Below are 14165 nucleotides of genomic sequence, written 5' to 3' on the forward strand. Positions count from 1 at the left end.
GGTCCGGAGGCACAGGGGCTGCCCGAAGCCGGTAGCGCTCGGGCAGCCCGGCTCTTAAACGGAGCCGAGGAGTCAGCGGAGGAGCAGAGCCTCCGCGGCTCTGCTCCTCCCCTGACTCTTCGGCTCTGTTTAAGAGCCGGGCATGGGGGCTGCCCGAAGCCGGTAGCGCTCGGGCAGCCCGGCTCTGTTGAAGAGCCGGGCTGCCCGAGCGCTACCGGCTTCGGGCAGCCCCCATGCCTCCGGACCCTGCGCCGCCGGAGCCCGGGAGGGGAAGTGCCCGGCTGGGGGCGCAGGATCCGGAGGCATGGGGGCTGCCCGAAGCCCAAGCGCTACCGGCTTCACGGTTTGCCGGGCAGTCTCCAGACCCTGCGCCCCCGGCTGGGCGCTTCCCCTCCCGGGCGCTTCCCCTCCCGGGCTCCAGCTGCGCTGGGCAAGCGCCGGCCGGGGGCGCAGGGTCTGGGGGCTGCCCGGCAAACCGTGAAGCCGGTAGCGCTCCGGCAGCCCTTTCCCCGTGGCTGGGAGTGGGAGGGAGGAGGGGGCGGAATTAGGGCGGGGAAGGGGCGGAGTTGGGGCGGGGTTGGGGGTGGGGAAATGGGCGGGGCCAGGGCCCGTGGAGGGTCCTCTTTTTTTATTTAATAGATATGGTAACCCTACTAATTGTATGGTTAATTTGAAACAGGAAAGCAGTCAGCACTTGTCAGATGAAAAGGTAGTAAATCGGAACGGGAATGCTATTTTATTTTCGTGCTTCTAAACTGACATTCTAAGCAACGGAGCTTTGGCAACTATAATTATTCATGACAAAATACTTCTGACACTGTCCTTTATTGCTTTTATTTACTAAGTACTTCATAATGACTGCTGATCAATTAAATAATGTGCATTGCTAGTGACTTTTAAAATTATTTTGTAATCAATAACTACAATCCTCTGTAAATATGTAATTATTGACTTTTTAAAATATGTACTATTTATATAACCTGACACAGTTCTGAAAGAACTATTATCATTCATTTATAATATAAGTAAAAGGTATAGTTGGACAATTTCTAAAACTTACTCTGGTCACTACTATATTTATGGTTCCAATGACTTTTTAAAATTACATTTTTTTAAAAATGTCTGTTTTTGAAGTACAAATTTTATACATATAAAACCTAGGGCATTAGAGCACATGAAGGAGGAATTAATTATTTCTGAGGGATAAGCGGCCACTGCAGAGCAGTAATAGTTTTCTTGATAAAATAATAGTATTACATAATTATTCACAACGCAGCAACATATGTTACAATAGCAGCAATTTTTAATCATTTGAATGCTCATAACCCTATATGTCAATCGCGGCCAGATTTTTAGAATTGTGAAGGTGTGCATTATTTGCTGCTAATAATATTATTTATATTACTTGTAACCTTTGTGGTAACTGCAAATGACCACATAGACATCCATTTGGTCATCTGTGTGTGCTACTGCTATAACTGCATACTCCTTTCTAGAACTCTAGCTCCTGGTTACTGTGCAGTATACTTGCTAGTGCTCAGTGAGTTTTGATCTTTTGCTTGCATAGTTCAAAACCTAAAACAATTCAACAGTTGCTATTTGGTCACAGTTTTTCTTGTTTCCCCCATTTCTTATTTCAGCACAAAGTTTCTACAGAGTGGCTACATGAGCCAGAAAAGTAGGACATACATGTACTGTAGCTTTACATTCCATAGTTATGATATAGTTGAGTATTATATTGCATCCTGCCATGATTATATACTTTACATCTTAAATGCAATAAAATTTCAGAAGAATGATATGCTGTCTAAAGGTAATTACTCCATATGCTGTTTCTGCACAGACCTTTGCTAAAAGCAGGTAACCCTAGTAATTTCTAAACGGTTAACTGCTGCATAATGAGTAATGTACTTGGTTCCTAAGGGAAAGAAGAAAGTGCTTGCTTCTGTTTCAGCATAATCTGAATTATACATCTCAACATTCCATTTACATTCTATTAAGAATTCCCCTCTTGTCTTACAGCAGTGAAGGTGTTAACTGTAAAAGCAATAAGGTTGTAATAAAAATCAGAGATGGAATATTCTGGACTCACAACCATCAATAACTTTAGGCCTCCTGTACATGCTGAGATGGAGTCACACAACTGCAAAACACTGCCCTTGTGCCCATCCTTCCATCTTCTCTCTTCGGGTTATATTGTGATATGACTTGAAGTTTTGAGATGGGCAACCATGGACCAGCTATACCTCCCCTACCTCAGGTCCTGAACTAGCAATATGTGCCAACAAGCCACAATCAGCTATGTGTCATGCCACTAGCTGTTAACTGATTCACTGCTGATTCCCGCTGACTATTGGTTTCACTTCCTAAAGAACCTACCTTAATCCTCTCCTCATAAAAAGAGCCCAGTGGTTTTAACTTAGATCATGACAGATGATTATTTTCTTTGCAAAATAACTATTGCTATTACCTCTTGTCTCTCTTAGTAATCAGACTTACCCCCATCACCACAAAACAGAATCACAATACATCTTGGAAATTATCTATTACTCCATTATAACTATTTGAAAATTTCTTAACGGTGTAACACACACATGAAAATGCATGTGGAGGTGCTTCCATTATATCATGGTTTAGTAGATGCCAGATGGTATTACTCTGTTTGTCTTTATGCTTGAGACGCTTCTTTCTGAAGAATTAAAACTGCCCAGCTTGTCTGATCTGACTGTTGATCTATGCAATATTATCTCTCTGTGTGTATAATAGCACTTGACTAGGAGTGACTGCTGTAGTTAAGGTTGAAAATCAGTTTCTTATAAACCTAGTTTTCCACATGCTCATAACTTTTTGAAAAAAAATCACCTGTCAGCTGAGATGATTTTACTTACACACACACACACACACACACTCACTCACTCACTCACTCACACTCTCTCTCTCTCTCTCTCTCTCTCTCTCTCTCTCTCAAAATGGCTCTTTAAAGCGAGCTCAGGCATTTTCTGAAGACAACCCCAGTGAAGAAATACAGCTTTATATACCAGAGGTCTGATCCTACAAACCTACTTCACATAATTCTCTTTTGCACAAATAGTCCAAGAAGTAGCAGTCTTTGAAGAGTGACATTTATAAAGATTCATAAAATGTACTGTACTATCCAAGAAATAGTGTATGCTTTTTATTAAACCTTTCTTTGATCCTTAGGAGTATTGCATATATTATATTCTGGAATGTGGAACCTATTCCTGTGGTTTGTTCTCACAGAGTGCTAACTAGTCCTAGTACATGAAATTCACCCACAAAGTAAATATGCTGTAACAGCATGTCTGGGGCACTAATTTTTTGGAAATGTAACTGATTATAGATTATTTATTATATATTATTAACTATGCAAAATATAGGTTGTTGGCTGGGTCATAGGATTATTTTAGGCAGAATTGCAGTGATGGCCAAAGTTAGAGGTGCTATGCATATTTATTATCACTTATGGTCTCCATAAGCCCTGTAAAAGGCTATCTTTGTGACAATGCACATTTTGTAAGAAGTTTTATTCAACTAGAAAAATTCCAAATCCTTGGAGGGTTATCAGGATTATTTTTTGAGTTGGAAAGTCCAGCTGTGAAGGTGAAAGCATTACTGTGTTGGCCAACTCCATATATTGGTGTTAATGGAATAACCCTGCTGTAAGTTTGCTATAACCTAGGAAGTTGCTTCCCTACTAGGACAGAAGAATTCACTATTAAGTTCTTGCTAATTTTGGAAACACAGTTGTGAACCATGTAGGAGAACAGACAGGTAAGAGAATTTCCATGAGCTATTAAATCTGTATGTGTTTTTCCCCTAGTCCATTGGAAATGCCAAAACCACAAGGAATGACAACAGTAGTCGTTTTGGGAAGTACATTGAAATTGGTTTCGATAAGAGGTACCGAATCATTGGTGCTAACATGAGAACTTACCTCTTAGAAAAATCAAGAGTGGTATTTCAGGTAATACAATCCTCTTATTGTGTGTGTTTATGTGATTATATAAAAAAATCCTACTGCCAGCTAGTGTGAGGCATCTCTCATTTCTAAGAAGCCACCAGTGTCTTGCAGCTGTAATATAACACCAAGAAAGCAGCGAGAGAGAGCTTTTAGGCATATTAATCAATTATGCTTGTAAATCTGTATACATGGCAATAAGAATATACTGTATATCTAAGGGTTAAACATCTTCAACATAATAGCGGACATCAGAGTACGTGTACTACAATATTTTACAGTTGTGTCTCAGAACACAACAGAAACTGCGCATGCATGGGGAAAACCTCTGTTGATATTCATAAAGCTGCCATCTTATCCTGTTTTAAATCCTTCCTTTAAAACTGACCTCTGTCATGATACCTACAAATCACTCCCATCTGGCGTTGATTATGACAATCTGTGACTTCTGTTTTTCTGCTGAAGTTGTTTGCTTTATTACCTCATCCTCCTAACTCATACCTAGCCCCTTTGCCTGTTTTTGTCCACCTCTTGTGTCCTGTCTGTCATGCAGACTGAGAGATCCTGGGGACAGAACTGTTATCTTTGTTACATTTCCATCTAATCCAATGGGGCCTTGATCCTTGATTGGGATTCTTAAGCACTACTGTAATAGAAATAATAAATAACAGCTTACAATAGTGCCACTGCATTGTTTGGGTTATTATTGTAGAACACTGTAGCATGTTGTAAGTAATGGATGAATAGAGACCTGTTATGCTATGGTTCAGCCCAAGAGGAGTCTTACTCTTATGTTTAGAACTTCAAGAATCTTAGTTTATAATGGTGGTATCGGCACTAAAAATTTGGGCATCATGAGTGCAAATAACTTTCTCTCAGTGTTCCTTTCATTAGAATACTGCAAACTGTGAGGCAATGTTATTTAGTTATCTTATGCAATTGTAAAGTTATTAAGTATGACCACTTTGCACACCCACAAAATGGTATGTCTCTGTTTCAATAGTAGTCACAAACCTAAAAAGTGAAATCCTGCAGCTTTAATTTTTCTGCATACGTATTGCTGTTGGAAGTAGATTAACCAAGAAAGAAATGATAGAGGTTGATTTACTTTTTCATTTTCGTTGTGGCTTTCTCTGAGTTCCTAATTGCCATAGAATATATTAAATCTAGAAGTTCTGTCCTTCTGATAGATATTTCTGTCAGTTGTTAAATTCTGAAATGTAATTGCTTCTTTTTTTCTTAAAGGCAGAAGAGGAGAGAAATTATCACATTTTCTACCAGCTCTGTGCCTCTGCAGCATTACCTGAGTTTAAAACACTGCGATTAGGTATGAAATTCATATCCAGTGTACTGTGCAATCAGTATGTACAAAGTATTATCTCTAAGCTCTGTGAGTGATGGGTCTAAAAGAAGAATCACTGTCTTTTAAATTCTTATTAACCCTGAGCTGCTTACAGCTAAAAAAAATAAGTAAATAGATATTTTATTTCTAAAAAAGCAAACTTGCAGATTTACATAGTCCATGTAAGCTAATACACACTAATGACAGGCATCAGTACAGTACATAGATATGCACCAGAGCGTAGAATATTTTCTCAGGGGCAGTGGTGGACCTCCTATCTCTTGAGTCATTTAAAAGTGACCTAGTCAAGACACAGAACCATAACTGTAATATTCCTGTCTTGGCCTAGGGATGGGCTAGGTAACCTAATAGGTCTTTTTCTGTAGCTCCATCTCTCCAGAGGATTTTTTTGAAGTTTTCAGTATCAGCACAAGTGTCTGGAAAGTTTGTACAAAACTTTGTGTCCACACTTATTTACTTTTAGTGTTTCATAAGTGTTAACTAATAACCAATAAATAAAATAAAAATAAATAAATAAAAATGTGATTGGCTCAGCTCTGAGCAAGTCTTGGGAATGCCTTCACTACATCAGTTGATTTCAAATCATTTCAGTGCTGCTGTAGATGGAAAGCACAGGCACTGTAGCCGCTATGGGATAGCCAGCCCCACTGCTTCATCCTACAATGTATTCTCTTCCCCCCACCCCCACCCCCACCCCAGTGTACTCTGATTTCCCACCACCAGCCAGCTGGCAGGTCCAAGAGCAGATAAGTGGTGGTTGGGATGGAGAGGTGGGTGATTTCTGCTCAGCTGATTTCCTGGTATCCCTCACAAATAAAAGCAGAATGTATAAAATCAAGCAATAGAAGTTTTGTTTGTTTTTGTGTGTTCTTAAAAATTAGTTTTATAGCATTAGAAACCTATTCGATAACCATTAATGTTGTAAAGCTATTTTATTTTCTCCCCTTTCCTCCTCCCCTTGTGGGGCACTGAACAGCCCCTGAGGGGACAACTGCCATAAATGTTGCAGGAGGGAACTGATCTCGTTCTGGCTAAAGAAGTGATCCAGAGGATCCCTTTTTTAGCCCTTACTAGATGACAAGGGAAAAACAGGAGAAAGAAGGAAACTGTTATTGTCTTTAATATTTTCAAATACACTAAAATCTTTAACAAAACTACACATACAGCATCCTTGAGCACAATCACCTCAAGAAGTTGCAGCGCTCACTGTAGTGGATGCCAGGTGTTACGCCCATAATCAGTTGGAGGGCTTAGCATAGTGTGAATGCATCAGTCCTTAGACAGAACCAACTACAAACATACTCTGGACTATACCATTGAGGGGGGAGGGATAGCTCAGTGGTTTGAGCATTGGCCTGCTAAATCCAGGGTTATGAATTCAATCCTTGAGGGGGCCATTTAGGGATCTGGGGCAAAAATCTGTCTGGGGATTGGTCCTGCTTTGAGCAGGGGGTTGGACTAGATGACCTCCTGAGGTCCCTTCCAACCTGGATATTCTATGATTGAGACTAGAAAGCATGGCAATGGAAAAACTACATGCACAATCAATTTTAAAATATATGTGCACCATGACATTGGAACCCTACTGTCAACTGTGCACCTATTCTTGGGTGGGTGGCTGAGACTTGCAGGATAATTGTTTCCATGCACATGAAGACATGCTGTGTGTGGACTGTTGTGACAATTGATGGGACAGTAAAAGGGTTTATAACACCTTTAACTTTTTTGGATCTTGAGATCAATACAACAGGCTCTGCAGTACTAGCTTCCAGAGACTATGCTGATTAGTATGGACACAGCAAACCTATTGCAGGAGCAAATGGCTTTAGAAACATTTAGATGCAGCGTTAAACCTGAAAGAGAGCAGTCCACTAATGCAGATGGCCCAGAGGAGTCAATGATTCCAATAAACTGAAATGTATTTCAAACCATGGGTTCTGCCATTCAGGTTTAGAAGCTCAAGTGAGCTTTACCTGTTACACAGCTTAACACAGAGATGTTTGCAGTTGTATGGTTTCTACTTTAGTGTGTGTAAAAATTGTTGTTCTTTTTTGTAGGGAATGCAAATTACTTTCACTATACGAAGCAAGGAGGTAGTCCAGTGATTGACGGCATTGATGATGCTAAGGAAATGGTACACACCAGACAGGCCTGCAGTTTGCTAGGTAATTCTGCTATTATGCTGGAGAAGCATGGGTCTAGTTCAGACTTCGGAATCATAGCTGTTTTTATATAGTCTGTTTTAGTTCATTCTTTCTATATTGTATTTAAAATAGAGAGAGAGACTTTGATAACCTTTGGGATTCAGATACTTTTAAAGTATAATGAAGGTATTGTATCATCAAATTTTTAGTGCAGGGAAGAGAAAACATTATTTAAGCAATAATAAATGCTGGATTCCCATGGTGCAGTATATAAGATTTTTGTGGGTTTTGTAAAACTTTGTCTAAGCAGCAATACAGGCAGTTCATTAAAATATTTAGTAGTTTGTTAAAGTGAATCATCCTTGCATCTTATTATAATGTCGTGTGGTAACACATAGTAATAGGAGGGCCAAGTATAATTTTCTAATAGTATTTTCTCTGCAGAACTCCTCACACAACTGAGAGATGGGAGATGTTGGCAATTTACCACAAAATTCCAGCAGATTTTATCATTCCTGTTTACAAATATTGGACCCTTCTTTTCAGCAGCAGGGTCTCTCTTTGGTCTTTCCTTCACTCTGCACTCAGGGCATTTTATTCATCTTCTTTCAGGGATTAATGATTCCCACCAGATGGGAATCTTTCGAATCCTCGCTGGGATCCTTCACCTGGGCAACGTGGGGTTTACCTCTCGGGATGCTGACAGCTGCACGATCCCCGTAAGTTGTAAATGTGTTTAAAGGATATAGTTACACTCTATTGTGACACTTCTGTATTTTTTGGTTGGGTGTCTTATTTGTTTGCAGAGGCCCCCATGCAAAGTAGGGCCAGTACAAAAATACAAGCAACTTCTTTTTATTTCTAGATTGGTATGACTTTTCCTGTTGCTCTTCACAGATGGATTCTGCTCTTCCCTTTCTAGACCCCTGTCAGAGGCTCAGGGCCGGCTCTGGCTTTTTTGCCGCCCAAAGCAAAAAACGCCCGGCCGGCCGGAGCAGCGGGGGGAAGGGGGGGGGGAGGAGGAAAACAAACCTGCCCCCGGCCGAAGCGGCGAAGGCGGGGAGGGAGAACAAACCGGCCGGGGGCCACATGGAAACTTTTGTAGCTCATTTCTTTGTTTGGGTTGTGAATACTCTGCATGGGGATCAACCCACAAACACGCACTTAAAGGAAATTATGTTGCTATTTCCATGATTATGCTAATTTACTAAAGTATCTGAGTGCTAGACACAAGTCAGTAAATAGATATAGAGAAAGAAAGAGGCATGAAAACATAATTGTTGCAGCTCAATATTTGATAACTTCATAACAGAAAAATCCCCTGACATTAAATGTGTGATATTGTTAATATTACCTAAGGAGATTATTTTTATTTTAGCACAAACATGAACCCCTCACCATCTTCTGTGACCTCATGGGTGTGGAGTACCAAGAGATGTCCCACTGGCTTTGCCATAGGAAGCTTGCTACTGCCTCCGAGACCTACATCAAACCAATTTCCAAACTGCAGGCCATCAATGCCAGAGATGCTCTTGCCAAACATATCTACGCTAAACTCTTTAACTGGATTGTTGATCATGTGAACAAAGCTCTGCATTCTACTGTAAAGCAGCATTCTTTCATTGGCGTATTGGACATTTACGGGTGAGTATTCTGTGTCAGAGATACCAGGTGTGTGGGGCAGAAGTATCTTACTGCAAGAGGGTAGCCTCTGAGTTGCTGACAAATTCTTTAGCACATGTATTGATGCGTGGTGAAAACCATGAAAAAACTGGTGACTAGTTACTCTGATTAAAGGCAGTAATGAGTTATTAGTGGTGGTTTTGACACACCGCCTAGGACCTGTGTCCTGGCTTTCAGATTAGGCATTCTTAGTTGGATCTTGGACTTTAGCAAGTTTGCCATTGGTAGCTCATTAATGTATCACAATGGGGAAAAATTACAATATACAGATATGCTTGTTCTTAGACTTTCATATTGATCACTTTAGTCCAAATATTTGGGCTAAAGTTTGTTTTTAAAACCAACAGTATGTAGTTAAGGTTAAACTGCCATATTCCATTCTGCTTCAGATATCTTCCACTTTTCTGCTGATGGTTTAATAAATGGCATCTGGTCCTTCCCCTTTGCATGCCTCTGAGTTTGCACTGTTGCTCATCTCCTTTCTGGGCTTTCTTTTCATCTTTTTTTTTCTTGGTTTTTATTTATTTTATTTTTTTTGCAGCAGCTGCTGTAGCACTTTTCCCTCTGTCCCAGAGAGTTGAACGTACATTCTCTTCCAAGGCTGCTCTGTAGATTGGGCACTATGGAAGCAAGGATGGCAAACATGCTCTCCAGAAACCATGAGCATCACCACATTGACACTCCTTTAGCAAGGAGAAAGTGTCTCAGAATTGCTCTTGGCACTGGGATGTCATTGCCCCATTTGTCCTGTCACTCTGTTGTGTCATGTTGATACTCAGTATAACCCTCTGAATGCCACTGATCGTTCTGTGTAAATATGATTAGAGAGATGATTTAAGATTAGAGAATCATTTATTACATCTTTACATTGTGGTAGTAACTTTGAATGTCTTGGTTTTGCAGGTTCGAGACATTTGAGATAAACAGCTTTGAACAGTTTTGTATAAACTATGCCAATGAAAAACTGCAGCAACAGTTCAATATGGTAAGTAGGAAATTATTGGCTCCACTTCCCTTCTCCAACATCTGTTCTGCTAAATAGATCCCCAGTGTCTGAGATGAATTCCTTCAAAATAACAACCAGCTGTCTTAGATGTGGAGCTTAGAGTGGAATGGGAAGAGAATCAAGAGCAGTGATTCCCAACCTTTTCTCTGCCGTGGCACACCTTGATATCTTTAATTATTTTGAGGCACACCAACATATTGTCTCCAAATGAACTCGCCCTCTTATTGCCTCGGTTTAAGCTGTTTACCACCCTTTATTATTCACCCTCTGTACAGTGTAGTTAATGATGTTAGAGTCTAACATCATTAACTGTATTGTACAGATGGTGACAAGTATTTTCAGTCGACTCACACATTTTACGCCAACAAGACCCCAGTTCTGCCCCATCGCCACCCAGACCCTACCAGTTCTGCCTCCCCAGCTCCCCCACCCCACCCCAGGCCCCACCTCACACCAATTCTGCCCTGCCCCCCCTCCTGTTCCCCCATCCATTTCAGCATCCCCAGCTTCCCCACCTCACACCCAGCCCCACCATCCCCCAGTTCAATCCCCCTGCCTCACCTCTGCTTCTCCTGGGGTTCGTCCCTCTCCCAACCTGGGGGGCTGCAGTGGGGTTCTCGCTCATGTTCCAGGCTGGAGGGGGAAGCTCCAGGGGCTCTTCCCCCCACCACCCCCCAAACACCAGCTGGCAGATTCAGGAGGAAGGGGGAGTGGCAGAGGAGCCAACCTATTGCTCACTGGAAGGGGAGGGGAAGAAGAGGGAGATTGAGCTCTGATTGGTTGCTCTGCCCCTGGAGGAGGTGGGGCAATGAGACAGACAGCCAACCAGAAGGTGGCTTCCCTCCTTCTTTTCCCCCCTCCCCCAGTCTGCAGGATTCAGATTTGTTATCTTAATCTCGCTTTGGGGAATGGAATGTGATGCATGCATAATATTTGAAAGGGGCCTCATCCCAGAGAAGAAAAGTACTGAATGCAATCCAGCTCCGACACTAATTAAAATACAAGGGAAGGGTTTTTTTGTTCTCACATGTAGTTTTTCACAAAATTCTGCGGCATACCTGTTCGGGCTTGATGGCATACTGGTTGGGAAACACTGAATAAATAACAGCTACTCTGGGTATATTTTGAATTCTTATCATAGTAATATAGTTTTAAGGCAACAGAAGCCTTGCTTTGCAATTAAGATGCCGAGACTGCTTGTCAATAAGAATACTATGCAGATGAGTTTGGAGCCAGTCATATCTGCATATCTTTCAATACAAACCTCTTCAGTGGTTGCATCGAGAAGACATTCACTTCTGGAAATCTGCCACTTTAATTTTCTTGGTTTATGGTGTACATTGGCATGATTATTAAAAGTACAGCCACTTCCTAACATTGATTAGAGTCAGCAGGGTGAGAGGCGCTTCTTTATTCTTCCTTCTTCAGAGAGCACTCAATTTTAACAGATAACAACCCTGCTATCCTTAGCCAGAGTTATAGTTTGAAATTATGTATTTTATCTGGATAAAGATGAACCGAGTGATATATGCCAGGTCCTAAGTGTCAGCAGCATTGCTGGATTCCATTAGAGTGTTAGAATAGCTTTAAAATATATATGCAAATGTACCTCAACAGTGCTTGTGTTCTGAGAAGCTGGATCCTACACCATGAGTACATGTCCCAGCTACACAAATTACTGAGCACTTGGAAGTAAACTAGCTATCAGAAATGAAGTTGAATATTCCCACTCCAAAATGTCCACAGTATTATTGTAGTGTTGCTGATGCTGTTGCTACAGAGGGTCACAGCTTCCCAAGGTTTTCTTCTATGCCCTGCTTTTAAGGTATTTCAAAGGTTTCTCATCCTTGTAGCAAAGATTCTGTCACTGAGCGGGATCCCAAGGAGTCATTTTTGTGACACAGACTACTTTCACCCTTGTTCTATTTCCTTCCTTACATGGCAGCTGCAAACCCTGCACCCACATTATGGCTGAGAGAATGGATGGTCTTTTCTGTGGCTGCTGCTGTGCCCCATAATGAGCTCCAAGAGGTTACCAAACCAGTGTTTGTTCCCTGCACCCAGAGGGCCAGAGTTTCTGCTGCATCCAGTTTGGATTGGATGCAGCACAAATTGGGGGCCATCACGGATCCTGGGGGTTGTTCAAAACTGGCTGGCTGATTATGGTCCTCTAGAGACTACAGTCAGCTGGGGATACTACAGTACATCACAGTTTAGCTACTTACTCCCTTTCCTAGTATGTCCTCTGCCCCAGGGGCTGTAGGGAAGTTGTGGAAAGTGGAATTGGCGACTGCTGTGCAGTTGTGTAACAAAACAGAACTTTATGGAATCAGGAAACCTAATGACATTAAAATTTTAAAAAAAAATGTGACACTACCAAATGTTTACAAATAGGTTGCCTGGATATATCTGTATCTTAGCAAATGCAGAACTTAACTGTATATCTATAGGTGAGAACATGGTTCAAATTCAACCTGACTACTTCAATAAAAGGGGTTTTGCATTTAGCAATCTGCCACAATTTTGTGCTGTTGTGCACTCGCAGTTTGTCATCTTTTATGGTACTGTGAATCAGTACTCAGGAAAGATCAACAGACCAGTCTCTTCTGGTACCTGGTGCCACATCTTCCAGAGGCAACACATGGACGGGGGGGCATGGAGCGTCACATTGCTTCCCCCCCGCCCCCATTTCTGTTAGGGTTCACACCAGAATGTGGCCAGCAGCAGCCTTTGACGGGAGCTGCTTCCAGCCGCAAGTCGGGATGGGGGAATGACCTGGCCCATATCTTTGCAGAGCTCATCTCTTTCCCTTTCCCACCCCCCCCGGCCCCCTGCTCCCCTGTGGCTGGAAGCAGCTTGTCCCTTCCTGCCCGCACAATGTCGAAAGGCAGCTAACACCTCCAGGATGCTGCTGGCCAGCGACATAACTCAGCTGCCTCCTGTTCCCTGGCTACAGCATGGGCAGGAAGGGGTTAAGCCCTGAGGATGCATTGTGCACCAGGGCCCAGGGAACCTGACTGCAGGGGCTTCAGCGAACTGGGCCAGAGAGGTGGCTCAGCAGGGTGGGTGCCTAGGGGACAGAACAGCCCCACACTCCCTGGGGGCAGGACCCAGGGCAGGGGGGTGGGGTGGGTGAAGAGGGTGCTAAGTCCCTGCCTGGGGGGCTGCTGTGGAGCCTGCAGGGGTCGGAGCAAGAAAAGGCTGGAAATCGCTTCCCCCCCACCTTTCCAGAGCTTAGCTGAGGGGTGGAGAGGCTTCCCCATGCCAGCGCTGTGCGGGCCTTTGGCACGTGCGGGTCTTTGGCACATGCGGGGCCGCAGGGTCTTGGGCTTTCCCGGGGCACCAGCCCAGCCAGAGGCAGTGGGGGAAGGAAGGAGCCTGCCAGCCAGGCTGTTGGTGAGCTGAGGGCTCCGACCAGGGGCTGGTTCTCCGCACAGCGCTGGGAGGGGGATGTGCTCCGCCGGGGAGGATATGGAGGAGCAGGGTGTCGGGCAGGGGGAGGGGCAAAAGGGCAAAGCAGGGAGAGGACAGTGAGAAGGGGAGCACATAAAGGGCCGATGAGTGGGCAGCAGAGGTGACACATAACGGGATGGGGGGCGGGGCCCTGCTGGCCAAGAACCGTCATGCAGCGGGGGGCTGCGCTGACAGACCAGCAGGGAGAGTGGCCAGCCCCACGCGCTGCATCTTCACCCTGCCACCAGCCTTGCACACCCAACCCCATCGTTGGCCACTGAACCCCCCCACTCACCACTGGTGGATGAGTGGCTGGTGAGCAGGGATCTGGCCAGCAGCAGTACCCACCAGTACTGATGGGGGGAGACAGAAAATACAGGACAATTTGCCCATTTTTAAGAAAAAGTCGAGACACCTGCAGGGGGACTTAAATACGAAACTGTCCCTTTAAAAACGGGACGTCTGGTCACCCTATATATCATTCAGTTTCCAGTGAGGAATTATCTTACCATGTAATGTCGGTGTTAAGTGCCTAAA

At 43.3% G+C, this 14165-nt stretch overlaps 1 protein-coding gene across 4 annotated transcripts in view; it reads left to right on the forward strand.

Moving 5' to 3' along the window:
* MYO5A (myosin VA) overlaps nt 1-14165 on the forward strand; it is a 105151-nt gene that overhangs the window by 29695 nt on the left and 61291 nt on the right. For all 4 annotated transcript variants that reach the window (XM_065412371.1, XM_065412373.1, XM_065412374.1 and 1 more), the window contains exons 3-8: nt 3842-3985; nt 5225-5306; nt 7400-7507; nt 8099-8205; nt 8865-9130; nt 10073-10154. In XM_065412371.1, the coding sequence (XP_065268443.1) occupies nt 3842-3985; nt 5225-5306; nt 7400-7507; nt 8099-8205; nt 8865-9130; nt 10073-10154 (789 nt within the window). The remainder of the gene's footprint in view (nt 1-3841; nt 3986-5224; nt 5307-7399; nt 7508-8098; nt 8206-8864; nt 9131-10072; nt 10155-14165) is intronic.

Source organism: Emys orbicularis, chromosome 10 (genome assembly GCF_028017835.1).
Source record: "Emys orbicularis isolate rEmyOrb1 chromosome 10, rEmyOrb1.hap1, whole genome shotgun sequence".
NCBI lineage: Eukaryota > Metazoa > Chordata > Testudines > Emydidae > Emys > Emys orbicularis.